Source organism: Mirounga leonina, unplaced genomic scaffold (assembly GCF_011800145.1).
Source record: "Mirounga leonina isolate KUSES-001 unplaced genomic scaffold, KU_Mleo_1.0 Mir_180, whole genome shotgun sequence".
Classification (NCBI taxonomy): domain Eukaryota; kingdom Metazoa; phylum Chordata; class Mammalia; order Carnivora; family Phocidae; genus Mirounga; species Mirounga leonina.
In genome coordinates, this window is record NW_023270469.1 from 6973673 (window position 1) to 7001455 (window position 27783).

Consider the following 27783-nt stretch of genomic DNA (forward strand, 5'->3'; position numbering starts at 1 on the left):
ACAAATAATGCAATATATGTCAAGGAAAAAAAAAAAGAAAAAGGTAGCGGGAGGGGAAGAATGAAGCGGGGGAAATTGGAGGGGTAGACGAACCATGAGAGACAATGGACTCTGAAACACAAACTGAGAGTTCTAGAGGGGAGCGGGGTGGGAGGATGGGTTAGCCTGGTGGTGGGTATTGAGGAGGGCACATTCTGCATGGAGCACTGGGTGTTATGCACAAACAATGAATCATGGAACACTTCATCTAAAACTAATGATGTAATGTATGGGGATTAACATAAGAATTAAAAAAAAAGATTAAAAAAAAAAAAAAAAGAATGTTTTGTTTCCAGTTTGCACATCCCAACCAAAAAGCTACGAGATGTGGCCATGGAAAGGAATTGAGGTCACAGACCCAACACGACTCACTCCACCCACTCATTCCTTCAGCAGTCGCTTCCAGAAAGGGTAGGATATGCCTGGATTGTGCCAGCAGTGAGGATACCGAGATGAACTGACGTCATCCCTGTCCTCAAGTTGCTCGCTACCCACGGAGCAGACGGATGAACAGACACCCAAACCACACCACAATAAAGGAAGGCAATGTGACAGGCTCAGCAAGGGGGCCGTGTGGAATAGAACCTCACCTCCAGGTGGGGTGAGAGCAGGAGGGTTGGGCCTGCTTCCTGGAGGAGCCACTGGCTGAGTCTTGAAGGGGAGTAGGTAGTGGCTTTCCAAAGGTGGGGAAAGAACATTCTAGAACTGTGCTGCCCAATATGGTAGCCACCGGTCTCATGTGGCCACGGAGGACTTGAAACCTGGCCAGTCTGAACAGAGATGTGCTGTAAAGTGTAAAATACACACTGAATTTCAAAGGCTAAGTATGAAAAAAAATGTAAAATATCTCAATAGCAACTTAAAAAACATTGATTACATGTTGAACTTATAATATTTTGGATATGTTGCCTTAAAAAATAAACAGTTAAAATTCACTTTTTTTTTTTAACCTTTTTGAGTGTGGCTATTAGGACATTTAAAACTATGCACGTGGCATGCATTATATCTCTGTTGAACAGCACAGCTCTAGAGGTAGGGTCCTGGAACAGACGCTGTTGGTGCCCCACCCTTGTCCTCTCGGCACTGGCCTCTCCCTGAAGGTTGCTTTCTGCCACTACCTGCAGCTCTCTGCCTGAGGGCTTTGTTTTCACTGCAGGAGATGATCTGCCCACACACTGGGCAAGCTGGAACACCCTGGAGTTAATGCCCCTGGAAGTGGCTGTCACCTAAAGATGGATGGGGAGTTGGGCATCACTTGTCACCACTTCTTTGCCCTCAGCTGGGACAATATGAGGCATGTTAAACTATGCCCAGAGGGCTCAGCTCTGATGGCTCACAGTGGTCAGTGGCTTGACAATGCCCTTTTATTGGTTTCCCTCCCAGTGTTTCTTGGGATCACATCCCAAATTAAACTACTTACATCTGAATTCTTATCTCTGGGGGAACCTGAACCAAGAGATCAAAGACCAGGTCAAAGACCAGGAGATGTGCCAGTTGTTTAGCAAGACTGGTCTGCAATTTTCGAGTGAGGAAGCCTAAGCATTGAGGCTGGAGAGCTAAGCAGAGACCATGTGACAAAGGTCAATGAGGCCACACCAAGGGCTTTGATTAGACACTCAGAAGAATGGTACAACTTGGCCAGTTAAAACAGGGAATGAGAGGATCTGATTTTTGTGCGTGTGCAATTTTTTTCTTGAGATAAAATTCACATAACAACAACAACAAAAATCCACCATTTTAAGGTATACAATTCAAGGGTTTTTAATATATTCACAATGTTATGCAATCATCACCATCTAGTTCCAGAACATTCTATCACCCCAAAACAAAGTCCTGTCCTCCTGAAAACCACTCATCTACTTTCTAAGGATCTACCTCTTCTGGACAGCTCACATGAATGTAATATGCTCAGATTTGGGGTTTCAAAAGTTGTCTCTGTGGTGTAGAGCGTGGTGGGAGGAGGAGCCAAGAAGAGGTGGGAAGACCAGAGAGAGGGTGGAGAGAAACAACAGAACAGAGAGTTGGAGGATGTGGAATGGACAGGACTGGGAGTCTGAGTGAATAGGGGGGAGAGGGGAGGGAGCACCCCAAGTGCCACCAAGTCTCCTGCCTTGGGCAACTAAGTGAATAGTGGGGCTATTCACAGAGACCCAGTTGCAGGAGAAGGAGCAGACGAGGCAGAGCAGAGAGAGATGAATCTAAGCACAGTCAAAGCCCTAGATAGAAGAACACATATTGAGCACCATGTGCCAGGCACTGGGAGGCAGGTGGCATTAAATCATATAATCATGGCAGCAACCCTATGTGGTAGGTACACACGGACTGTTTGACATAAGAGGGAACTGAGGCAGGAAATGCTTAAGTAACTGGCCAAGGAGGTCTCAGAGCTAACAGTGCACAGCCCAACATGAAGCCTGGACATGGCCTCTGTGGGCAGACATGGCCACACAGGCACAATCTTTAGTTAGCAGTTGGCCAATGATTAGACTTGACCCAGGACTGGAGGCCTGGACTGAGGGTTGGGAGCCTGTCCTTCACTGGCTGCCCTGGCCTTGGGCAAGTTGCAGCCCCTCTCCAGCCCTCAGCTTCCCTCAAGGACGGAGGCGTGATTTACAGCAGTGGTTCTCACACTTGGAAGCAGCCAGAGGGCTTGCAGAAACACAGATTGCTGGGCTCTGCCCCCAGCATATCTGATTCCATGGGTCTGGAGTGGGCCCAGGAATTCGTGATTCTAACAAGCGCCCAGGTGATGGGGAAGCTGCAGGTGTAGGGTGGAGGTGGGGAGAACCGCTGATCTGGATCCAGGGGTCCACTCAGATCTGCAGGTTCTAGGATTCCAGCTTTCTAAAATTTCCAAGGATTTCCATGCAGTCATTAAACATAACGCTTATGGGCAACATGTTCATGGCATCCCTGAACATAAAAGGATAGCTATTGGAGGCTCTCTTTTTTAAAATAAAAAATTAATAGTAAATATACATTTGTTTTTGAAAAAAATATTTGTAGTCTATACAATCTTTATCTTTTAAAAACTCAAAATACTCCAATATTAGGAGTGCTTGAGATGAAAATACAGCTGATTTTATTTCCCTGTGTTCCCATTAGCACTTCCAAGTTTTTATATATGTACATATACATAAAACACACACACATATAGATCCTACGTTACCTTCGCAATCAGAGAAAAACAAACATAAAAGCTATTCTTTGAAAAGCCTTCCAAGGCAATTCCTTGGTTGAAAAGCTCCAATCTGAATTTCCTCACAGAGAAATGCTCACTCAGGAAAAACCTCCAGATCCGAGTATCTGAAGATGAAACTGCCTATGTGCCTGAGCCAGCTCACTCGCCCTTCTCAGGGACAGCATAGAAGGAGAGAGCCAGAGAAATAACAGATGACGGAAATGAGATACAAAGCCTGATAAAGGAATTCTCCCATGGAGGGTCCCACTCTGGGTCTGTTGGACTTACGGCTCTGCAGGTACTCGAGGGCCCAGATCAAGCTGTGGGCTCCTGCGAGGAAATCAAGACATGCTCTGCACGCCCTCCAGCTTGCACACGCGAAAGTGGGAGCCCACGTGCACATCTCATGCCATTTTGAAATTAACTTAGGTTGCACATATTTGCACAAAGGTACCACCCACTTGGAATGGGCCACACTTTGCCGAATAATTCCATTGTATCCATGCCAGTCATAGCCTCCCCAGGCTCTTCCCCTGAAGTAGTGAGAACGACTCTCCCTCTCCCTGGAAACAGTTTCGGTGCATAAAAAGCACACCTAGATTTTTACAGAGAATACGTCTGGATTGTGGATCATTCCCCACTATATACTGTTTTCCAGATTTTCCAAAAATAATTTACAGTAAATATTTCTTTCATAAACAGAAAAAAAGTGTATGTCTAAACACATAAGAAGAGCCCGCCATCTTTACGAAACGCTCACCTGTCACTTTGGCCCTCACAGGTTCCAGCTGCTCCTTCTCATTTCTGCCAAATATTATATCCATGGCATGGGGCGCTGAGCGGGAGTGATACTGACAGTGAGCAGACACTCTGCTGTGTTCAAGGCAACTGCTTGCTTTTCGGCTCCTCCTTTTCTTTCCTTTCTGCTCTGCTGCAGCTTCCTTCTCTTATATCTCCTTCCCTCCCGATGCCCTGAGAGCCTGGTATCTCTTCGCGCACAGCACACGGGGGGGGGGGGGGGGGGGGGGGGGCTGCGCCGGCGTTCTTTATCTGTGGTCAAAGGTCAATTCCCCAGCCTGAGTCCTGTCTAAACTTTAACCCTCTTATTGTATCCCCAACTCCCTTTCCAGTTCCACTCTGGCTTAAGCAAGAAAAGCTAGTCTTCTGCTGGGTTTAAATTGGTGGGATAATTCAGTGGGTGCATTCTGTGTAGGTATGCAGCCTGAAATAATCCAGCCCAGGAGGTGGAGAGGATTTATGATCAGAACAAGAACAGTGGGGTGCCTGGGTGGCTCAGTCGGTTAAGCGACTGCCTTCGGCTCAGGTCATGATCCTGGAGTCCCGGGATCGAGTCCCGCATCGGGCTCCCTGCTTGGCAGGGAGTCTGCTTCTCCCTCTGACCCTCCTCCCTCTCATGCTCTATCTCATTCTCTCTGTCTCAAATAAATAAATAAAATCTTTAAAAAAAAAAAAAAAGAACAAGAACAGAAACTATCAGGACCTGGGATTAGGGGAGCTGAGAGTGCATCAATCGCTAGAATTCCTTCTGCACATGGTGGGAACTTCTTCAGCAGAGAGAGCGTTTTTGTTTTGTTTTGAATAAAGGTCCCTGAGCCTCCCCCTCCTTAAAAAATCGTATTCAAAGAGCAACTTAATTTATGATATTTCTTTTTTGGAGAAGTAAACACAAAATGTTTACCCATTTAAACCATAAATATAGGGAACCAAAAACTCTACTTGAGGACAGTGAGGAATTGTAATAAAACAAAACAAAACAAAAAAACAAATGTCAGTTCGACTTCCTGGTCTAACAGGAGCTAGAAAGGATGCCCATCTGTGATTTCAGAGTCCCCTGTATTTGTGCCTCTTGGTGTGATGCCATTGCCTAAAATCCATATTCAAGTGGCTTTGAATGTTGATGAGTTAATGGACTCTTCTGTACTCCTCTTGCTTAAAGAAAGCAGCAGCTGTTTCCTTTCTGGGTAGAGGAAGACAGGGTGTGGTGCTGGTCTTTACGTGGCTGCTGAGTACAGTTCGTGTCAGGTCTGGGCTGCGACCGCGTTCCTGGATCTGGGAGCCCGGTCCGGACAGCTGCCTGGTCTGGCTGCGCGCCCACCCCCGGCTGCACACTCCAATCACCTGGCTGCATGCGCTCAGGGTCCAGCGCTGAGCCTCACTACACACCCACTGATGCAGGATCTCTCAAGGGGGAGTCCAGCCCTGGGTGGTCTTAAACATGTCTTGGATGATTCTGATTCTCGGCAGCTGTTGAGGAGCCCTGGTCCAGGCGAAGATGCTGCGTGTTTGGGTTGATACTAGATTCAGATTCTTCCCTTTTCTATGTGTCTGCCTTATCCTCTCTGAGCTTCCATTTCCTTAACTGTAAAATGGGGGTATAATGATATCAAAATCCCAAAGTATTGTAAATCAAGAGTCTAGCAAAAGCACCTGGGCCCAAACACTACCAATTATTATTACCCTTTCTTCCCCATTTGCTCAGAAGGCATTCCCTTTAACCCACATTTTCCATTCAGTCCCGTAACTTGCCAGTTTATTCTTCTGTCTGGTCTAAACATGTGGATCCATGTCAGGGTTATTATTCCTAGGTTGTGAAAGCTGTGTCTTCATGGGGGTTAAATGAGAATGTCTGGCATAAACCATGGGCTCAGGAAAAAATTTGCACCATGAGAGGCAGCAGCTCTGGTGCAGGAAAAAAAAGAAAAAAGAGCTAAAGTCAGAAGATCTACTGGGATTTCAGGGCTGTGATTTAAAAAGTGTGACTGTTGTGACAACCCCTCTGAACCTCACTTTACTCTGCGAAACAGGGTGGCAATACCTGGGCCACAGGGTTTGTAGGGAGGACAATACTGAAATTACAGAAGGGAAAACATGACCGTGTCTTTCTTGTGCATTTTGTATATTCAGCAAAGCAATGACCCCCATCCATATCAAGCACCTTCTCTGAGTCCAGTGCTTTGCAAAGTATTCTACGTGCACTAGCTTGCTCTGACTTTATATAATCCTATGAGATGGGTATTCTTAGCATTATTCTAGAGATGTAAAAAGTCAGGAAAGAAAACCAACTTGCCTTAGGTCACACAGCGTCTAGGAGACAATTAGGAAGCCAAGCTGGGCAGCCTGACTCCAAAGTATACACTCTGTGACAATTCTACTCAGTGCCTATGCATGATGGATGTTTGCTAGATTTTTGTGGAATGAAGTAATGGGTAGATGTGTCGATGGGTGGAGGACGCACGAGGGCCAGTCTTGGGTTGACATCATTGCCCTGTTATATAATACTGAGAAACCAAGGCCAGCTTTCTTTATTCAGGCCCCAACTGTACCCCAGGGACAATTATATGTTGAGGTCAGGATTTTTTGATAATGGGGATAATAAATTGATCATAACAATGGCCATCTGTATTAGTTTTCTAGGGCTACCATAACAAAGTACCACTGGGTGGCTTAAATAGCACAAGTTTGCTTTCTTACACTTCTGGAGGCTGGAAGCCCAAAATCAAAGTGTTAGCAGGGCTGGCTTCTTCTGAGGCCTCTCTCCCTGGTGTAGATGGCCATCTTTCTCACCGTGTCCTTACATGGTCATTCCTCTGGGCATATGTATCCCTGGCTGTGTGTCCAAATTTCCTCTTCTTATAAGGACACCAGTCAGGGTGGATTAGGGCCCACCCTAATGGACTCATTTTAATTTAATCACCTCTTTAAAGGCTCTGTCTCAAACGCAGTTACATTCCGAGGTGCTCCAGAATGTGAATCTTGGGATGGGGAAGAGGAAAGACACAATTCAGCTCATAATGATATCGTGAAGGTTCAAAGAGTTAAGGGAAGATGCTTTGGCTGGAAGTAACAGAATATCTGCAGAAACCCTGAGGATGTGACTTTGTCTCAGGCAGCAAGGCATCTGGGGATCCTGGGTGGCCCAGAAGCTCATCCGGACCATCTCACCAGGCACCACAATGCCATCCTCAGGGGGATGGCTTCTCATCCTTGGGCTTGCTCAGTTTTGCTTATGAGTGATTGCTTTCAACCCAGGAATCATGTCCTTCCATAATAACGTGCTAAAGCAGAAACACATAGTGGGGGGAAAAGGAGGCATTTCCTTCTTATAGCTCCCTCTCTTTATGCCAAGGAAAACCTTTCCCAGAATCCCCTGAGCAGATTTTTCTCTTAGTTTCATTGGCTAAATGGTGTCCCATGACCCCCCCCAGACCAATTCCTGGCAAGGAGGAGTAGCTGTGCCCTGATTTTTTTTAAACCCATCAGGAGTCTTCCTGGGCAGCATGTTGCCACCAGACTCACACCAGGAATCCATTAGCAAGGAACAAGGAGGGAATGGCTTGGGACAGGCAACCTGCAGTGTTGGCTACAGGCAGTGCAACATTCATTCACCCCCCCACATTCATTTATTCATTCAACATATATTTACTAAACACCTACTATGTGCTGGAAATATAGCAGTGAATGAAGCAGGAAAATAATTCTGTGCCTTCTTTGAACGTACACTGACTAGTTGCCAAGCTTTGGAGTTATAGAGGTGGTTAATGAGACTCAGTTCTGCCTTCTTCACTCCCATAATGTTCTTTTTGTTGGGAGGCAGTGTCTTCATATCCCAAAGGACACACATTTCCCAAAGGGCTTAGGGGTCCTGCAGTGGTTCACGGGACAGCCTTCATGTTGAATGTTCATCTTCCCTCTTCGTAAAGAGATAACAAGCTGCAGCTGCTCTTTCTCAAGAAGCTCTGGCATTGCCCTGGCCCCATGAAAGCCTGACCCCTGCTTTCTAGGTCTTTGTTATAAGGGAAGAGTGGGTCAAGAGCCTTGTCGCCAGTAGGAGCTGTCTCCTGGCCTGTTCTCCAGCCTCTCACAAACGCCATTCACTGGATGCTTGACACGTGCCAAGTACCATGCTAGGTGTCTGATGAGCACCATGTTATTTAATTCCTACACAGCTCTGCAAGGGAGTCATGAGCAACCTTATTTTACAGCCTCAGAGATGGGAAGGAACTTGATTCAGGTCAACAGCTCGTCAGTGCATATTCCTCCCCACTACACAGTAACGCTTACCACATGTTGAAGTCTCTGGTTGAGGAACAGAGACAGATAGGAAAGCAAAGGTGGGTGTTGCAAAGACAATTTTTAAAATGCATCTGCTGCCTTCAAGTGGACTGAAAACCGGCCAGTGCATAAGAGAGCAAAGCAACGGGAACATGGAGGGAAGTAGCTCATCTTAAACGAGAGGTGTGGTCATTCACTGCCGTGAAACAAACCACCCCGAGACTTACGGCTTAAAGCAACCGTCATTGTTCTTATCTCTCTGGGCTCAGTTCTGTGGGCTGACTGGGCTCTGCTGGGAGTGTTTCTGCTTTCATCACGTGGGGTTCCTTATGTGATTGCAAGTCAGCTGGCAGTTGACTGGCATGCTAGGGGGGCTGGGTCTGGGCTTCTCTCTCTCTCCACGTGGTCTCAGGGCCTGTCCTTGACCCTCTCCATGGGATCTCTCCAGCAGGATAGCTGGGCTCCTTCGAGGGCAGCAAAAGCCTCCCAAAAGTCTGTCAAGAGAGAGGAAGCAGAAGCTGCCAGCCTCCTGTAAGGATGAACCCAGGACTCGCATAGTTTCACTCCACGGCCTTCTACTGGTTAGCACAAATCCCAGAACCAGTCCACATGCAGTGGGGAAGGACTAAGCAAAGGTGTAAACATGGTGTCTGGGTGGTGTGGCCTCTTGTTGGGCCATCTTTGGCCCTGGCAACACCAGTGGGCCCATGTGCATCGGAGCCGCAGCTCTTCTGCTTACTAGCTGAACGCCTATGCTGCTTGCTTAAATCTCAGACCCTCCGCTGCCTGATCTTGAAAAGAGGAATTATAATACCTGTCCCACCAGGTGGCTGTAAAGCTTAAATTAAACTGTAAAAACTCTGATCATGTCCGTCGTGGGGCTTAGAATAAAGCGGGAGCTTAGAGCGTGTTCCTTTCCTTTCTTTTCTTGGGCAAGAGAGAAAAATTGGAAAGGTCAGCCAACATGATAATCAGAAATATTAATTTTTTGGGTGCCTGGGTGGCTCAGTCGGTTAAGCGACTGCCTTCGGCTCAGGTCATGATCCTGGAGTCCCGGGATCGAGTCCCACATCAGGCTCCCTGCTCGGCAAGGAGCCTGCTTCTCCCTCTAACCCTCCCCCCTCTCATGTACTCTCTCTCATTCTCGCTCTCTCGAATAAATAAATAAATCTTTAAAAAAAAAAAGAAAGAAATATTAATTTTTTGACCAGTTACAATGCATACATCTCTGGCCTGTCCTTGAAAGGAAAACAGACACCCATGACCTAGTCTAGGATTTTAAGTTTGCTCTGGTCTGGCTGTGAGGACATGTACATGGTAAGTAATAACTAGTTGCCTATTACAGTTGCTCTAGAAGAGGCACAGATAGGAAGTATTATGGGAGTTCCAAGGGAGGAAAGTTTGCTTAGGTTAGGGAAGGTTGGGACAGAAGGCTTCCTGGAGGAGGAGGTGCACAGCTGAGCCCTTGAGAGTGGGAAGTGTTTGGATAGGCAAAGAGGAGGACCAGTGTGAATGATGGCATGGAGCTGGACAGTTCAAGTGGGGAGAGTGAGGATAGGCTGGCTCTGCCAGGGACAGAGAGAAATAATGATATTTATAGGTGCTATTTATTGAGAGCTTCCTATGGGCCAGGCATCCTTCTAAGCCTTCCACACATAGGAATGCATGTCCTCCTCACAAAAACCCTAAGTAGGTATTCAACCCCATTTTACAGATAATGAAAGTGACACAGAGAGGAGTTAAGTAACTTGCCAGCACCCTGGAGCTGGGCTTCGAACCCAAGCAGCTTGACTCCAGAGGCCATACTTGCAATCACTGTTCGTCTCCACGACCACTGATATGGGGGTGGAAAGTGGTTTAGGGATTGGACAGTGCAGGGATGTGAGAATTTGGGCTTCATACTATAGACAATGGTGTCCTAAGTCAAGAGGTCATGTCCAATGAAGGCATTAATGTGGGAGATTAGCTGTGCTGCCAGTACAGTAGCCCACTAGTAGCACGTGGCTGGCCAAATATATTTAAAGACAAATTAATCACAATGAAGTTAAATTCCTCATTCATACTAACCACATTTCAAAGGCTCCACAGACGTGTGTGCCTAATGGCTGCCATACTGGTATGTGCAGACAGAACATCTCCATCGTCAGGGAAAGTTCTATTGACAGTGCTGACCTAGCAGGAGAGGTGCTAAGATGGCATTTATATACGAGCAAGGTGGACAGAGGCAGCTATGGCTGCATGACAGGCCAGTTTAGACGGTATAAGTGTCAGAGAAGTCCATGGTTGCCAATGGGAAAAATGTGAATTAGCCCATGCGTTCATTCACTCACTCATTCATTCATCTGTCCCTCAAATATGGAGTGCCACCCCTCCATGGGAGCAGTTGCACATCAGAGGTGACAGCCTGCTGTGGCACCAGAGAGCAAGTGGGGGAAATCCTCCAGGGCCAAGGGGCATGGTGAAGAGAGGGGATGTCCATGCTTTCTGAAAATGGCAGTACTGAGCGTCGAAGCTTAAGGACAGCTGGGAGTTGGCCAAGCAGAGAAGCCGGGAAGAGTGATCCTGGAAAAGGTGCAGACCCGGAGGCATCACACCACGTGGCCACCCCACACGGCTCTGGATTGTTAGAGGGGTGGGGCTGGGGCAGGAAAGAGGCGGGAGAGGTGAGCAGGGGCCAAAGGAAGATGGCACACAGGTGACAGAGAGAGGGAAGAAAGGAATGTTCACAGACTTGGGGCCTGGAGGCTGGGGTTGCCCAGAGGGAAACAGGAAGAAGCAGAGTGCCAGCGGAGGGTGGGAGTTCCATGGAGGTGCCACCTGGCAGGGCTCTTCCCCAAGTCGGGTCAGGTATCTCCCAGGCTTCCTCCCAAGTCACACACACGTTTGCACAAGTTGGCCATGCTGCCTCCAGCATCTATGCAGAGACTGTAGAAGGGGATTCACTCCCAGAGGGTGCAGGACTTTGTACAAAATCACACACGGTCTGCCCTTCGAAGGGTCCGAGATGCTCACTGGGCAAGCAAGAAGCCTTTGACTCCTCGCTTTGGTGGGGAGGAGAGACGTTCATGGATATGTGCCCCCTCCTTTGTATTTTGCACACACTGTATCTTCTAATTCTGGCACAGACCTGGCAGGTACTGTTATTATCCACCCCCTTATTTTTTTTTTATCAAGGAAGCAACTGAAGTTCCCTGAGGTTGTGCCCTTGGGCCACAGATCAAACAACACGCGCGGCAGAGGTGGAGATTTGAATGTGGGATCCTCTTACCTTATAATTTGGGGAAGGAGCAAGGAAGAGGAGGCTGCCTGTCCAAAGGCCACTTTTTCCACGGGATGTGTTGCATCCAGAAAGCAGTCACAAGCTGTAGAAGTAAAAACTGAATTCGAAAAGAAAAGTTCTTGTGCTATTAAAAAAAAAAAAAGCCTTATTTTGCAATTCTGTATTTCCTATTACAAAGTCATTGCCAAAAATGAGTTAATATTTCCCTTTGTGGAGATAAGGTTATCATATCTAAGTTACTTTGCAGTTTTCCAATTAAGTTAGCTTCTAAATGGTGCCCTTAATTAGCCAGGATGATAAACTGAGCAGATATTGTGGAAATCTTGGATAGCAGGGTTCAAGGTGACAGGCAAAGTCCCAGGAGAGGTGGCAGCTGCCTCCCCAAGGGAGAAGCGTCAGTGGTGAGCTCCAGAACGACACACTCTCTACAGGCCTGTACAGGAAGCAGGACGTAGGGAGTGGTGGGAGGGCCACCCTAGGACTCCTGGAGTGCACGCTTCACCACTAAAACGAAAGACTACAACCTACCCCATTAACACTTAGGAGGGTTCATCAGTTCCATACAGTCCTACTAGATGCAGAGACTAGTGTCATCTTAGGTTTTAGAGATAGAAAGATTGGAAATGCGTAACTCCCAGACTCAATGAACTCACAGCCTAACAGGAACGAAAGGAAAGCAAATGATAATTATTATAATAACATGCCATGCCTGGGAGGTAGAAGGGACAAGACTGAAACGCAGAGGGCATTACTGGTAAAAAAGGAAATGCCCTCTAATGCCTGAGCCAAAACACTTTAATTTCCACCGTGTTGTGCTCACGGCCCAGTCAGTGAAGCTTCACAAAAATTCAACTTAAATAACAACTGTAGTCCTGATGTTTCTGCCTCCTAACTAATCTTTCCGATTATTCCTTTTTCCTCCAGCCCCCTAGCCACCGTCTTCACTATTGCTCACCTCTTTTTTTTTTTTAAAGATTTTATTTATTTATTTATTTGAGAGAGAGAGAGAGAGAGAAATAGCATGAGAGGGGATAGGGTCAGAGGGAGAAGCAGGCTCCCCGCCGAGCCGGGAGCCCGATGCGGGACTCGATCCCAGGACTCCAGGGTCCTGACCTGAGCCGAAGGCAGTCGCTTAACCAACTGAGCCACCCAGGCGCCCTATTGCTCACCTCTTGGGAGCAGCTTCTTCCTGGCCTCCCTGCCTCCAGTCCCACCCACTCCAATCTACCCTCCCGGCTGCCAACAGGTGACCTGGCTGAAATGTGAACCTGATCATGTCACTCTCCCATTTAAAATCCAGAGTTTAGCACAGTGCCTGGCACATTGTAGTTGTTCAACAAATATTTATTGCATGAATGAATGACACATGGCCGCATTGTGCTATATCATCAACACACTGGTTTGCTAGGGCTGCCATTACAAAAATACCACAAACATGGTGGCTTAAACAGAAATGTATTCTGTTATGGTTCTGGAGGTCAGAAATCCAAAATCGAAGTGTCAGCGGAGCCATGATCCTTCTGAAGTTGCTAGGGAAAAATCCCTTCTTGCTCCTTCTAACTTCTGGTGTGGTTGCCAGCAATCCTTGATGGTCCCTGGCTCCAGTCTCTGCCTCTGTTGTCACATGGCCTTCTCCCTTTGTGTCTGTTTGTCTCTGTGTTCAGATTCCCCTCCTTCTTATAAGGACCCCTGTCACTGGATTTGGACCCACCTTACGCCAGCATGATCTCATCTTGATTACATCTGCAAAGTCCCTACTTCTAAAGAAGGCACATTCGCAGATACCAATGGTTAGGACTCCCAACGTGTCTTTTTGGAAGACACAATTGAACCCACAATAGTCATTAAGCAAACCAACTTAGAAGTAAAATTTAAAAGGCTATATCCATGGGCTTATTTTTACAGCCAAGTTCTCATATTTTCTCTCTCATTGTCTCTTGCTATGTTTTTTTAGGGCCAAATACTTTTAAACAGTGCTAACATAGAAGTAGATTAAAATGCTATGAGAACATGGAAGACATGGCAGTTAACTCCTGTAGACCATGAGAAGGCTTCAGAGAAGAGGTTTATAGTTGAGCTATTCTTGAGAAAAGGATGCAGGTGTACAGACAAGTGTATAAGAGGTGTTCTTTTTTTTCTTAAAGATTTATTTATTTTAGAGAGAGAGTGCGAGTGTGCAGGAACAGAGGCAGAGGGAGAAGGAGAGAAATCCTCAAGCAGTCTCTCCGCCGAGCACAGAGCCCAATGCGGGGCTCGATCTCAGGACCCAAGATCACAACATGTGCCAAAACCAAGAGTCAGAGGTTCAACTGACTGAGCTAGCCAGGTGCCCCAAGAAGAGGCACTCTTGGAAAGAAACCGCATACGCAAAACTGTGGTGGCAGAACACCCTGTGGGGGATAATGCAGGGGGCTTTAGTTTATGCTTGTTCTGGGATACTGCCAAGAAATAAGGATTTGGTATTACAGGGCCTCTCCCTGAGACACCCTTTCTACTAGCTCTCCTCCCACCCCTACCTCCAACCCCACCTCTTTTTTCCTGGCTAGTCCTTCAAGATCCAGGTTACTAGCCACCTTATAGAAGCAAACAACTTAGGGCGCCTGGGTGGCTCGGATGGTTGAGCGTCTGCCTTCGGCTCAGGTCATGATCTCAGGGTCCTGGGATCGAGTCCCGCATCGGGCTTCCTGCTCCTTGGGAGCCTGCTTCTCCCTCTGCCTCTCTCTCTCTGTCTCTCATGAATAAATAAATAAAATCTTTAAAAAAAAAAAAAAAGAAGCAAACAACTTAGCATAGGTGAACAAACATGGAGGACTCACCTACATACACATCTAAAAAACCAAGAGAATACCACCCACCATCCCAATGCCTGAGGTCATTATTAGTTGCTCAGAGATGGTCCCCAAGTATAGAACTGAAACCCAGGAAAGTGTGCAAGACACAGCTGAGCTGTGTGAGCATGTTTCCTGGGATTTGATCTGGCAGTCTGAGCCTTCAAGTGGGATCAGCAACATGAAAAACCCAAAGATAATTGATCTGGTTTAAATAAGCACTGAGTCCATAGCAAGAATCATGAAGATGTTTGTGTCCTGTGGGCTAGGCAAGGATTCAAGTGCAAGTGGCTTATTTGGGAGCTGAAGCCAGGAAATGCCAGCAAGGGTGTGGGGAAGTGAAAGAGGGAGGGAAGATGTTAGTGGTGCATCATCAAGGCTGTTACCATCGTGGGCAACTGAAGCTCAGTCTGGCTGTTGGGCTGTGAGATGGGGTGTGAGCATGCTTTAGAGTTATCTTGAGGGATCTAGGGGACTGATCCACCAACCCTGAACAATCAAGGGTGAGATTTTCTCCCCAAGAGGCACAAACTTCCAGGCACCTCCAACCTCTCCCTGTGTGCAAAGGGAGGCCAAGATCTACAGGGACTTGCATTTAGAAGCCTTACGTGGTAAGTGTGAGGGATTAAGATGGGTCCTTGATAATGCCTGCTACAACCCTCAGGAGAGAACTCAGCTCAGGCTAAACCGCAAGTGCAAGATGTTCATTGCAGTGTTGACTAGTATTGCAAAACTGAACACGTAACAAATAGATGAGGAAAACCACACAGAGTATCCAGCACTGTGGGAATGGTGTAGTAAATGTCTGTTCAGGGAAAGGAAGCACAGCCCCCACCATGCCAATTCCAAAGCCCTTTAGCAACATGGAAAAGGCCTACCATCTAAAGCTAAGTGGGAAGGGTCCTGGGGATGAATTATGTGCACACTTCAGTTGTGCCTGGCCAAGCACCCATCTCCAAGGCAAGAAGCATTTGAAGGAACCACAAAGAAATGAAACTGTATGGGGGTGAGGGGACCATGAGGATTCTTTTGTTATGTTGTCTTTCCGCTGAATGGAGGGCAAAGATCCAACTCAGTTTATAACCAATAAAAACACCAATTCATATAAAGCAATGTAATTCCCCCTCCCCCGCCACTGTTTCCTGCATGCCCTCCCAAATAAATTGCTTGCTCTTAAATTCTCATCTCAGTTAACTTCTGGGGGAACCCAAACTAAAATGGGTCCATTCCCAGGACCAGGATGGCTGGATCATAGGGCGTGAACATCTTTATGGTTATTTTCATGGACTTAAGACCCCATTTAAACCAAATTCATTCTCTTTCTGTTTTCATTTGCTGGATCCAAAAGTCAAGGTTTGGAGGCCCAGGCAGCTGGATCAGATCACTGGAAATAGGCTTACATGGGTCCAGCAATGCCCTCCTTCCTTTCTTCATGTACACAGATGCTAAGGCACATTGGGAGCTGACATCACCAAGACGAATTCCATGCCCAGGAGTCTGCAATTTATCAGAATGTAAAGAATGCAAAAGTGGGATTTAGCCTGCAGATTTGCATTTGTTATCAAATGTCTCCAAGCATGTTCTGTGAGGGACAAAAATTAAGCCTTTACCCAGGAGATACATTATCGCTGTATGAGGCCTTCCACATATTTTTCTAATAGAAGTCATTAGAAGCTTGGCCCTCAGAGATAAGAGACCAGTGTTCTCTGTGTTCCAGCCTGTGACTCAGCAACAACATTGAGTCCTGCCCTGGGCTACTGGCAGGGCTACTCCAGAGGGTTTGGAAGGGCTTCTGGGAAAGGGATGGGGGCCAAGGGTCAGTCCCGGTGTTGGTTTGAAAACTGGCCTCTGTACATGTGGGGCAGGGAGAGATCAAAGAAAGAAGCAGATCACTCCAGACTGGTAGGTGACAGGTTTAATGAGCAGGGGAACTTAACATAAAAGGCTTGTCCTAGGTGCTGCAAGACAAGTAAACCTCCATGCTCACCGGCCAAGTCTTAAAAGTTTATATAGAGGCTTTAACTGGGTTCAGTCATGTATACCGTCCAGATGGTTTCAATACCATATCACTATCTCAAGGCTGTGTCCTTGGGACAGCTTCTGGAAGTGGGGAAGGCAAACAGAATGCACATTCTAAGGACAGGGAGGGCATGAGGAACTTCTAATTGCCTGGGTCCCATTCATGGGTCAACCAGCAGTCACATCCCCTCGACCTCTCCCAAAACACAAGGACCTGGGAGATGGAGCCAGGCTGGCAAATGTTCATGAGTCCTACCGCCTGCCAGTCATGGGATGGGTAGAGATTAAGAGATCATCCCTTTCCTGCAAGAATAAAATAACCCAAATGTCCCTCAATGGATAAATGGATAAGCAAAATGTAGTATATCCATACACAAGACATTATTTAGCTATAGAAAGGAATGAAGTACTAATACACCCTCCAGTGTAGATGACCCTGGAAAAAAATTATGCTGAGTAAAAGAAGCGAGACACAAAAGGTCACATATTGTATAATTCCATTTACATGAAATATTCAGAATCCGTAAATCCAGAGACAGAAAGTAGAGGTTGCCAGGGACTGGGGAGGAAAAATAAGTTGAATTATGTCAGAGCAAGGGAATAATTTAAAGCCAGATATTAGCTTGCTTTCATGATGATATCAAAACAATTTTGTAGAAAATCTGTTTTCTCCAACAGGCACGAGTAGTAATGTGATGAGTCAGAGAGGGAGACATATCCATTAGGATTTAAGCCATGCTGGGGAGAATGTGATTATCATTTGGGCACAGCCACTCTAGACAATAGCATTGGAGATGAGCACGACTTGTTTTTTTTTACCATCCCATCACTCTCACTTTCCTGCCATTTTTCTTTTATCACATTCTTCCCACATGCTGATGGCTTCTTGTGAAAAGAACATAAAACCCATAGCAGGGAATTTTTATCAGAAGCTAACAGTTGATCTAATGACAAGCAGACAGGTGAGATAGCAGCTATATGTTTCTCTCAAAGACCGTTTTGCAAATTAACTGGACTTGGAACAGGAATTGAACAAAGAGCTGGGCAAAGCAAAAACGCAGACACATTCATCCTGAGCCTTTTGTTTCTTAAACAAGAGGTAGTAACTATTATTTGATGCAAAGAGAGAAGGAAAGATGGATGGCAGATGATTGTGAGGTAACAGCATAAGAAGGACGTGAGTGCCAGCTCCATCCAGATGCTCCAGCAGGTTCAAGGATGAGCACAGTGGGCTTGGTGCTCTTGGGGCTTGCTCTGAGGTTTAGGGCCACAATCTCCAACCCAGAGGAAGGCAACTTTTGCTCAAAAAGCCAAGTGGCCTTCAGAGACTCTTGCTTTGAATTTGTGCCTCTCAGTCACACCTTTTATGGGGCCCAGAGCTGGTGTGAGGAGCAAGGGGGGCATTTGGTCTTTATTCACGATGAAGACACCCAACAGTTTCTGCAGAAGCACATCTCACAGGACAGGGAATGGTGGACTGGACTCACAGGGAACTTGGCGCAGAACGGAACCACAGAAGGTAGGTGCTGTGAAAGCTGTATTTCATGGGAAGCTTGTGGCTGTGATTGTCACCATTGCTTCTTACCCAGAGCCTCATGGAACAAATTAATATATCCTAATTCTCATGGTGAGGATACCCTCCTCTTTGGTTGTTTTGTGGATCAAATGAAGTAACTCATGTACAGTACCCAGCACAGAATCTGGCACATTGCTGACACTCTGGAAACGTTCATTTGTTTGAATGTGCCTAATACTAAGACTAACTATGACTTCTTCAGTTCTTGCTGGGATAGTCCCCGGCATTATCCTTAGTACTTCTTGTCCATTATCGCCTTGAATCCCTACGATAACCAGTGAGATAATATTGTTGCTTCTATTTTACAGATGAGAAAACAGAGTCCCAGGAAATAATTACTAAGCTATTTTCAAAGCACTTCCAGGGACCCCTGGGTGGCACAGTCAGTTAAGAGTCTGACTCTTGGTTTTGGCTCAGGTCGTGATCTCAGGGTTATGATCTCAGGGTCATGAGATTGAGTCCCATGTCAGGCTCTGCACTCAGCACAGAGTCTGTTTAAGTTTCTCTCTCTCTCTCTCTCCCTCTGCTCCTCCTCCCCCCCCCCCCTCAAATAAAGAAATCTTTTTTTTTTTTTTAAACACTTCCACATGGCTTTCCCCATTTCTTATGGGATTAAAGCAGGTTAAGAGCTCGGCACCACTCCCCTCACATTAGATAGTCTCATTTTAGTGGTCCTCCTAGAAACTCTTCCTTACCTTTTACTCTGTGAGGACTCCTTCCTCCAACCCCAGTACAGTCAGGTGAGTCCTTCTCTCTGCACCTGTAAGGGCTTGTCCATACCCCTGTAAGGGTACTTTCAGCATGACCTCAAGTTTTTAGGTGTCTGTCTTCCTTCCTAGACAATGAGTTCCTCAAGGGAAGGAAACACATTCTGGCCATTTTGTTTTCTCAGTGCCTGTACATAACAGAGAATGGACAAATGAACATTCATATTTAATCCTTGCACCTGCCCCACGAGGTACACATTACTACTCTTCTTTTATGGGTGAGGAACATGAAGTCCAGAGGGAGAAAATGGTTTGCTCAAGATGATGCTACTGGTGAAGGGCAGTGAGGACTCTGCCAGTTCCCACCATGTCACATTGTCCTGTCGAAGCTACTGAGTTTTAGAAATGAGGAACTCAGTCTGGGCTAAGCACTTATATACCAGAGTGGATGGAAAGGCTTAATTAAGGGAGCAGTTGGAGAAGCTTGTTTTAGGAAATGCATAGCCTCGGGATTTGAATTCTAAAATGCATCTTCAGGCAGTATCTATTGAATTGTTTCTTGATTTGTCCATATAGCAGTTGTGGATTTCTGTATATTGAATGTACATTTATGTGCAGTTAAAGGAGTTGTGTCTATTCAAAAATCACCAAGGGATACCACGTGGCTGTTACAGAACATGAGGTAGATATGTGTAGGCTGACATGAAACCACCTCCAATATTTAATGTTATTTAAGAAGCAAGGGACAGAGTGCCACATGCAATATGATGACATTTGTGTAAATTGATTTCAGGCACTCATAGATGCTGCTATATGGATACAAATCAGTCTGGATCAATTCATAAGAAACACACCAGTAATGGGAGTAACCTGTAGGTTGGGAGAGGGGAGATGTCTTCATTTTATATGCTTTTCACTCTAAATTTTTTAACCATTTTTATGGATTTATTTAAAAAAATAATACACCTTTGAGTCTTCAGAGTAAGAATTTTATATTTAGTGTTTTCTAGATTTCTAGTGTCCTTGAAATGCCTTTGTACTCCACACACATGCACAGGGCACTTCTTCAAGAGCAAATTAGTGTGTTCCAGGGGCTGAAGAGTCCTGAAGTAAGGAAAACTGCTTCCATTTTAATTCAGCACGGCCCAAATATATTTGACAAGGGCCCCTGCCTCTCTATGGAACACCTTTGAACATCCCAAGCAGACTTCTGTGCTCTATTTTAGATTATGGTAAGACAGAGCTGGAAGCATCATGTACTGAATCAAACCACTTTATTTGGGCTCCCTGACATGGTGCCCCGGTTTTTAGGTTGAGTTCTTCTGTTTGGGCATTGAGAAATAACAGCTAGCAAGGTCCCTTCATTGGCATGGGAAAGAGAGGGATTCAGCCTGTCAGCCTTGACTGAGCACCTCCTGCACGCCAGGAGCTGAGCTGAGGCCAGCCCCATCCATAAAAAGGGGTCAAAAGAATGTTTCCAAGTCCTGGTGGTTGTGTTCCCATCCCAGGGCCAGGGAGCTGGCTGGACACCTCAAATGTGAGCTATAGCCACTGGCGCAGAGGACAGGCCTCTCTTGCGCCAAACACCTGTTGTTACATCGGGAGAGATGCTTCCTTTGGGTGGGCGGCCTCAGACAACTGCACGCAGCCGTTTGCCTTCATCTGCGAGTTTGGTGAGCTGGCCTCTGTTGTGGAGTCTCCCTCCTTCTGTCTCTCTGTGTCCCTCTGGGTGTCTCTGTCTCTTTTTCTGTCTCTGTGTCTGTCTCTGTGTCCCTCTGTGTGTCTCTGTCTCTCTCTGCCTCTGTGTCTCTGTGTGTCTCTGTGTCTTTTTCTGTTTGTCTCTATCGCTGTCTCTGTCTCTGTGTCTCTGCCTCTGTGTTTCTCTCTGTCTCTGTGTGTGTCTCTCTGTGTCTCTGTTTCTGTGTGTCTCTCTCTCTGTCTCTGTCTCTGTGTCTCCCTAAATGCCCACCCATCTCTGTCTGTGTGGCACTCTGTGCCTGTCTCATATTGTCTCCCCAGCTTATACCCCACCTCTCCCCGTCCACTTACCTGCCTTCCTGCCTACTAGTCTCATTCCTGTCCCTCTTTTCCTCTCAGATATCTGCATCTAGGGGCAAATGCCCAGACCTATTTACTCTCTTTTTCCAATCTTCCAGTGAAGGAGATGTGGTCCCAGGAGGCTGTTCTCACTCACCCTTGATTCCTGCTGCCCTGGCCAGCCTGGGTCTGAGTCCCCACCACCTACCATTCCTGACTCCTGAATTCCCCCCCACTCTGATCTTGTGTTCTTTTTAGCTGCTGTCCATGGTTGACCCCCTTTGCACCCTGGGGACCCTTCCCTGGGACTCTGTGTAAGAACCTTGACATGAGTGGCCCATGGCCCCATGCTGGGTCCTGCCTGTCATGGTCTAGGAGCCAAGCTGCCCCATGGTCCCCTCACTTTCAAGTCAGGCTTGACAAAACTTCCAGGCTTCCTGGGATCAGCCCCCTCCTCCAAGTGCCTCAGTGAAGAATCCTAGCTCCCAGGGCCCATTCTGGGTTTGGGCATTTACAGAGCCCCCCTGCCCCAATTCCCGCCCTTGTCTGGGTTTAAATAGGTGTCAGAATTAGCCTGGCTAATTCTGAAAACTTGTACCTTTGGGGACCCGTGGGTCATACCACTTCCCTCTCTGCTTATCACAGCCCTCCCAAAGCCTCACCCCCTTCTGCAACCCAATCTGAAGCCTATCTCAGAATCTGCCAGCCCCCAGAGTCTTGGTGTCATGGTCTGAGGTCACACCATGAACAGCTAACATGTATCAAGCAGGACCTCCAGACACAGAGCTGTGCACTCTGTGTGTATTCATCAGAGGTACTCAGAAGTACCTCTGTTGTTCTATTGTAGGTCCATTATAAAGCTAAGAATAGTGAGGCTCAGAAAGGGTAAGCTCCTTGCCCAAGGCCACAGAGCTGGGAAGTGACAGAGATGAGACCTGAACCTGGGTTTGCCTATGGTCAGAGGGACTAGCAGATGCAGTGCTGCTGGCTTTGGAGATGGAAGAAGGGGTCACAATTCAACAAACTGGGTACCTCTGGAAGATGGAAAAGGCTGGGGAGCAGACCATCCCCTAGAGGCTCCAGAAGGAACCAGGCCTGCCCACACCTTGATACTAGCCCAGTAAGATGCATTTTGGACTTCTCACCTTCATAACTAGAGGATGACAGATTTGTACTGGCTTCAGCCATTAGTTTGGTGATAATTTGTACAGCAGCCATAGGAAATGAACACAGATTTTGGTCTCATCCTCTACCCTGTGGCGTTCCCACCGGGCAGACAGGACTGAGTTTGGATCCAGTTTCCTACTTTCTGGCTGTGCCCAGCTGAGCCAGAGTGTTCTTTTCTAACACATGTTTACCAAACGTGGACCACATGCCAGTAGCTGGTCTGGAGGAGGGTCTCAGCACAGTGACCCTCCCTGAGCCTGATGTTCCTAGTGGGGAGGTCAGTAGCCCAGCTTCTAGGATTGGTATGAAGACTGATTCATTCAACAAAAGCTGGTTTAGCATCTATCATATGCCAGGGATTGCTTTCAGATAAAGCTCAAAGAAGGTACTCAAAATAGGAGAATATAGGGCACCTGGGTGGCTCAGGCAGTTAAGCGGCTGCCTTCGGCTCAGGTTGTGATCCCAGGGTCCTGGGATTGAGTCCCACACTGGGCTCCTTGCTCAGCGGGGAGCCTGCTTCTCCCTCTGCCCCTTCCCCTGATTGTGCTTGCTCTCCCCCATCCCTGTGTCAAATAAATAAATAAATAAATAAATAAAATCTTTAAAAAATAGGAGAATACAGTTGCCAGTTCTATAGCCCTTACTCTGCATGTATAAACTCATTTAATCCTCCTAAAGACCCTATGTGGCGTGGTGCTGTCACTCCCCCGTGCTGAGGGAGCCCAGAGAAGCTAAGGAATTTGCTGAGGGTCACACAGGTAGTGCGTGGCTGGTGGCATCTGTGCCCAGGCAGTCTCATTCCAGAGCCGTGTTCATGCCCTCCACGTTCTATTTCTCAGCCCTGTGGAGCTGGCTCCTGCTGTGTCCCTTCATCTCAGTCCCAACCCCTGATACCCTTCCACTTCCCATCAACCAGGCACTTGCCTAGCCGTGACCATGATCCCTCCCTAAGGTGTCCCCTTCCCTTTGTCACAGGTGCTGGCCAGAGTGTGGCCTGTGACGGCCTCAATGCCACCATGCACTGCGGCTCAGGGGAGGTCATCCAGGTCCAGGACGCCTTCTATGGGCGCCAGACTCCCCATTATTGCACCCAGGGTGCTGCAGGCCCCTCGGAGGAGGAATGCAGCTGGGCCAGCGTCAAGGACAAAGTGGCAGGTAAGACTCAAGGACAGCTCTGGCTGTGGGGAAAGGGCAGTTCCTGGGGTCCCGAACCCAGCCAAGGGGTATGGAAGGTTTGAAAAACCTTCATATCTGGGCCTCCCACATTAGGAAAACGGGCCAGTCTCTGCCCACAGCACCATATAGGGAAGCAAGGAGGCCATGGCTCACCCCCTCACCCAACAGCAAACCCATGTGGATGGGCCAGAGGGGCACTTTGCTCCCCACTCCACTTGGGTGTAAGAAATACTGCTTTCTTTTTTTAAATTTCTAAATACTCCAAACATATATTATATATATTATATAAAAATACTTCATTGAACTCCCCTAGACTCACTACCCATCGTTGTTAAATCCTAACATTATGCCATATTTGCTTAATGTCCCCTCATTAGAGCAGTGAGTATGGCTTTAAATTTCCTATTATCCACTTTGATACAGGTACCAGTTTATTCGTTTAATCTCTTGTATAACTATACTGTGATGTGTCTCTTTCTCTGTTGAGAGTTGAATGGGTTGTGTCTTAATCCTCGCTGTTATGAATAATGCTGAAACACGCATTCCTGGTGGCATCTCTTGTTCATGTGGGAGAGTTTCTCCATGGCTTTGTTTTTCTAAATCAGATTAAATCTGCCTCTGAGCTGCATTTGCCTGGTGACAGGGGTTGTTTCAGGGATGATGGGGGCTCCCTGCACCCTCCTGGGGGTCTACTGTCCAGGACACAGGGGGCCCCCTCCTCTCTGCTGTGGTTAGTAGTGTCGGGCCTATAAGGTGCCAGGAAGAGAGGTGGTCTGTTACTTCTAGGCCAAAGGAGGACACAGCAGTCTATGCCCAAGCTGGAAGCTCTGGGGCCTCAGGCTGAATCTCCCTACATGTGCCTCTCAGCAACTCACTGAGGGGTTCTGCCTCCACCCAAAGGCCCCGTGAGGATTCAGGGAGGAATGCCTTGTACTCCCAGAACCTCCCAAGCAGCCTCATCCCCAGTTTAGGGAAGTGTGCCGCGTCTCCCTGGGAAAGTGATTTGTTCTTCTCCCCTCCACGTCTGGCCCACATTGTCCCTGGTCCCTTTAGAGCAGGTTCGGGGGAAGGAAATACTGAAATCAGCCACTTGGCTCCCACCCACTCTCCTTGTTGCTCTGGCATCCCTGAGGCTGTGGTCCCTCCGAGGGGGAAAGGCCTGGGCTGGGTGGGCTGAAGGATGTGCCTCCTTCATGGCGGCCTGAGTCCCCCTTCAGGGGACTGAATGGGCTATTTCCGCAAGGGCCCAGGTGCAAGTTTCCAAACTTTGCAGCCAAACCCCAGAGAGCACCTTGGAGAGGAGCCCTGCATCCTTCTGGGAAGGGTCAGAGGAACAGAGTTGGGCAGGATCCCACGGTAATCTGTTTGTATGTAAGTGTCACACTCACTCATTCATTGTCAGTTGGTCAATAAACATTCATTGAGCCCAACATTGTGCCAGGCTCTAACCTGGGGTCTGTCGATAAAGGGATGAATCAAACAGTCTGTTTTTCAAAGAGCTGGCAGTCTAATGGGGAGACAGATATGGATACAAGCAATCACCTAGCACTGTGCTCAATGCCACAACAGACAGGAGCAACGGTGCTATGTATTTACTCATGCAAAAGTTATTTTTCACCTGCTATGTGCTGGGTATTGTTCTGTGTACTGGAGTGGAGATACAGCAGCGAAAAAAACAAAACAAAACACTCCCTCTCTCTTGGAGATTGTAGTCTAGTGCTGGGGTACAGAACTCTGATTGAGGAGTGTATCAAGCTAGGTCCCATTAGGAAAACAGAAACCAAGCCAGGTCTTTCAGCAGAGGAAATTAAACGCAGGGAACTGATTACCCAGCATGGAAATGCTGAGAAGTCAAACAGGGGATAATGATACAAACCTGAGATTAGCAGCAATGGAAAGCCACTGCCACCCCTAAGGGCCGGAGGGACAACTGGAGGGGATGGTCTTACCAAAATCAGAAGTCAGGGCCATCCAGTGGGTACTGGAATCATGGTGGAGGCTGCCCTTGGAAGCGAGGACCATGAGGGAGGGCCTGTCCAGAGGAAGCTGCAGTCAGAGAGAGGATGAAAAGATAGGATGAAAAGAACTCTGCCCTCTTATGTCTTCCTGTCTGGGATAGGCAGAGGTATGGCCCCAAGATTTGCCACCCTAATCCCTGGAACTCTGGGTATGATGAGATACCATGCCTGTGAATATGTTAATTTACATGGCAAAGGGACTTTGCAGATGCAATTGTGGCTCCTAATCTGGATTATCCAAGTGGGCACAATTTAACCACATGATCCCTTAAAAACAAAGAAATTTCTTTGGCTAGAAGCCAGAGATGGAGCTGATGGAGAAATCAGAGTCAAGTGTCAGACAGATCCAATACCCCATTGCTGGCTCTGAGATAACAGAAGGCCATGCACAAGGACTAGAGAATGGCCTCTAGGAGCTAAGGATGGGTCCCAGCTGACATCCAGCATGGAAATGGGAGCTCAGTCCTACAACCAGGCAGCACTTGCCTGTCCATCTCCTAGGCTTCTCTGTAGGCATGTAACTCATCTGCTTGGGCAGGAGGGAGAGGTGTTGGGATGACATGAGTTTCTGGCCTGGGCTCTCCATGCTTCTCCTTCCTGTGGGCACCTGGACAGGATTCCCGATCTTTCGCCTCCTTGACAGTTCTCTAAATGTAAGTTCCCACTTTAGGCCATCTGACTGGATGCTACTGGACCAGTGCTTCCAAAAGTGGGGTGTCTGGGCCAGCAGCATCAGCATCATCTGGGAGCTTGTTAGAAAAGTAAATTCTTACACTGCCTACCCCCCATGTCAACTGACTCAGAAGCACTGGGGGTGGGGTCTGGAAATCTGTGTCTTCCAGAGCCCTCCAGGAGATTCTGGTGTATTCTAAGATTTGAGAACCCTTGTGCTGGACCCTGAGCTGCTTGAGGGAAAGAATCCTACTTCTCTCTCCCCCTAGTACCTAGGTCAGTGTCTGGTCTTCAGTGGATACCAGCAGATATTCACTGGGTGGAGGGTGGGTGAATGAATGAATGAATGAATGAGAGGTCATTCATCTCAGTCTGAACCTGTCCCTTTTCGTCCTTCACACCGTTCCTGCTCCTGCTAGGATTCGGGCACTTCCCAGGCCAGTGCCAGGGGCTGCAAGTATGCCAGGTGGCAGCAGATGGGACCTACTTTGGAGACCTGTGCCCCACCCAGGGCAGCTACCTGTGGGTGCATTACCAGTGCCAGGAAGGTGAGTCCCCAGCTTGCCTGGACATGGGAATTCCCTCATTTCCACATCAGGTCCAGCCCCACTTGGAGCAGAGAGATCTGTGCGCTAAGAGACTTCCTCGCTCACAGATGATTCCCTGCAACCTGACCTCCCCACCTTGCCTAGCTTCATGGGGTAAAGGGTTTGAGGCTCCTATTGCAGAAATGAGCTGTCAAGCCAGAAGTTAAAAATATATTTATTTTTTAACCCCCCGGACCCTTCAAATTAAATTTCATGGCGTGACCCAATAAACACATCAGACAAGACCAACATTGCTTGACTGAAAGAAGTCAAAAGATGTCTTGCTACCATACCCCATACCCACTCAACCACCATCCTGCCCATAGGCTGCATTTTAGAACACACAGGGACTTTTAAAAACTACAAATTTTGAAAGCCATAAAAATAACCCATATTATTACACTTTATAAAAGTTTTATAAGTCAAGAAGGAAGAATTCCTCCCTTCAATTCTACAGTCCTACTCTCCTTCAGGAAACCACTGTTAAATGTTTAGAATAAATTCTCTGCTTTTCAAACTGTTTTCATAGACATGACTGTGTATGAATGTATATACGTAAAATATAATCATGTTAAATATGTTAGTTTACAGCTCAACTTTTTTTTACTTAATAATATATCCTAGACATCTCTCCCAGTCACTACCTTATTCTTTTAATGGCTGCATAGTATCCCATCATAAGATTATGTCAAAATTTATTGGACCAGTCCCCTGCTGATGGATATTTAGGTTTCTTCTGACTTTTTGTTGTTAAGTATCACTCTGCAGTGCTCATTCTTGTGCATATATCTTGACATGCGCCTGATTATTTTTAGAGGAGAGATCCCTAGTAGAGGGAATGCTGGGTCATAGGGTATATGCTTTTTTACACTCCAAAATGGCTGCATTGATTTACATTCCCATTAGTAGCATACACGAACGCCACTTTCCCCTATGCCATTGTCCAGGGAATTAGTCACAACGGCACCTTCTATTGAGAGCATGAGAGATGGTGCAGGGAGCTCTAAAGGGAAGAAGTGAGTCAGGGAACGTTGGGGTCCCCAGGGGCCATCCAAGAGAGCAGGGTCCATGTAGGAGGGAGGACCACACAGAGATGAGGAGAGGACAGGTTTCCCCAGCACCATTAGTTTACTAGACACCCTTCGGCGGAGTTAGAGTGAGCGGGATGTCTTCATTCTGTTTTCTGGGAAGAAGAGGCCATGTGTTTTGGCAGTGCTTTCCATTTGGTGGTTTTGCTAAAGGACAAATGGTGCCCTTTGGAGATCTACCAGTCACAGTGTGGCTGTCATTGGACCAATGCATTGCTTAGGGCAGCGGGTGTACTGGGTCTGGAGACCCCAGACAAAATTTTCTGCTCCAACTTTGATTTCAAATATCCTGCCCCCCTGTGAACCTGTGTGTTCTGATCACAGTGTTTCTGATT

The 27783-nt window shown here is 47.2% G+C and overlaps 2 protein-coding genes and 1 long non-coding RNA gene across 3 annotated transcripts in view; 1 reads left to right on the top strand and 2 right to left on the bottom strand.

The window, feature by feature from the left end:
• The window catches only part of BCO1 (beta-carotene oxygenase 1), a 37279-nt gene extending 33077 nt beyond the window's left edge, over positions 1-4202 (bottom strand). Inside the window, 1 exon segment of the mRNA XM_035024730.1 lies at positions 3981-4202. Coding sequence (XP_034880621.1) covers positions 3981-4044 — 64 coding nt within the window. The 5' untranslated portion in view covers positions 4045-4202.
• A 6594-nt stretch (positions 4203-10796) lies between these two features.
• On the bottom strand, positions 10797-26223 carry LOC118023540. Its single transcript, XR_004682837.1, has 3 exons — positions 25033-26223; positions 18692-18891; positions 10797-11697 (listed from the first exon to the last, which is right to left on the bottom strand). It is a non-coding gene; the product is annotated as an uncharacterized LOC118023540 (long non-coding RNA).
• The window catches only part of LOC118023538 (polycystic kidney disease protein 1-like 2), a 36459-nt gene continuing 25993 nt past the window's right edge, over positions 17318-27783 (top strand). Inside the window, 4 exon segments of the mRNA XM_035024729.1 lie at positions 17318-17939; positions 20212-20376; positions 22883-23062; positions 26211-26321. Coding sequence (XP_034880620.1) covers positions 17639-17939; positions 20212-20376; positions 22883-23062; positions 26211-26321 — 757 coding nt within the window. The 5' untranslated portion in view covers positions 17318-17638.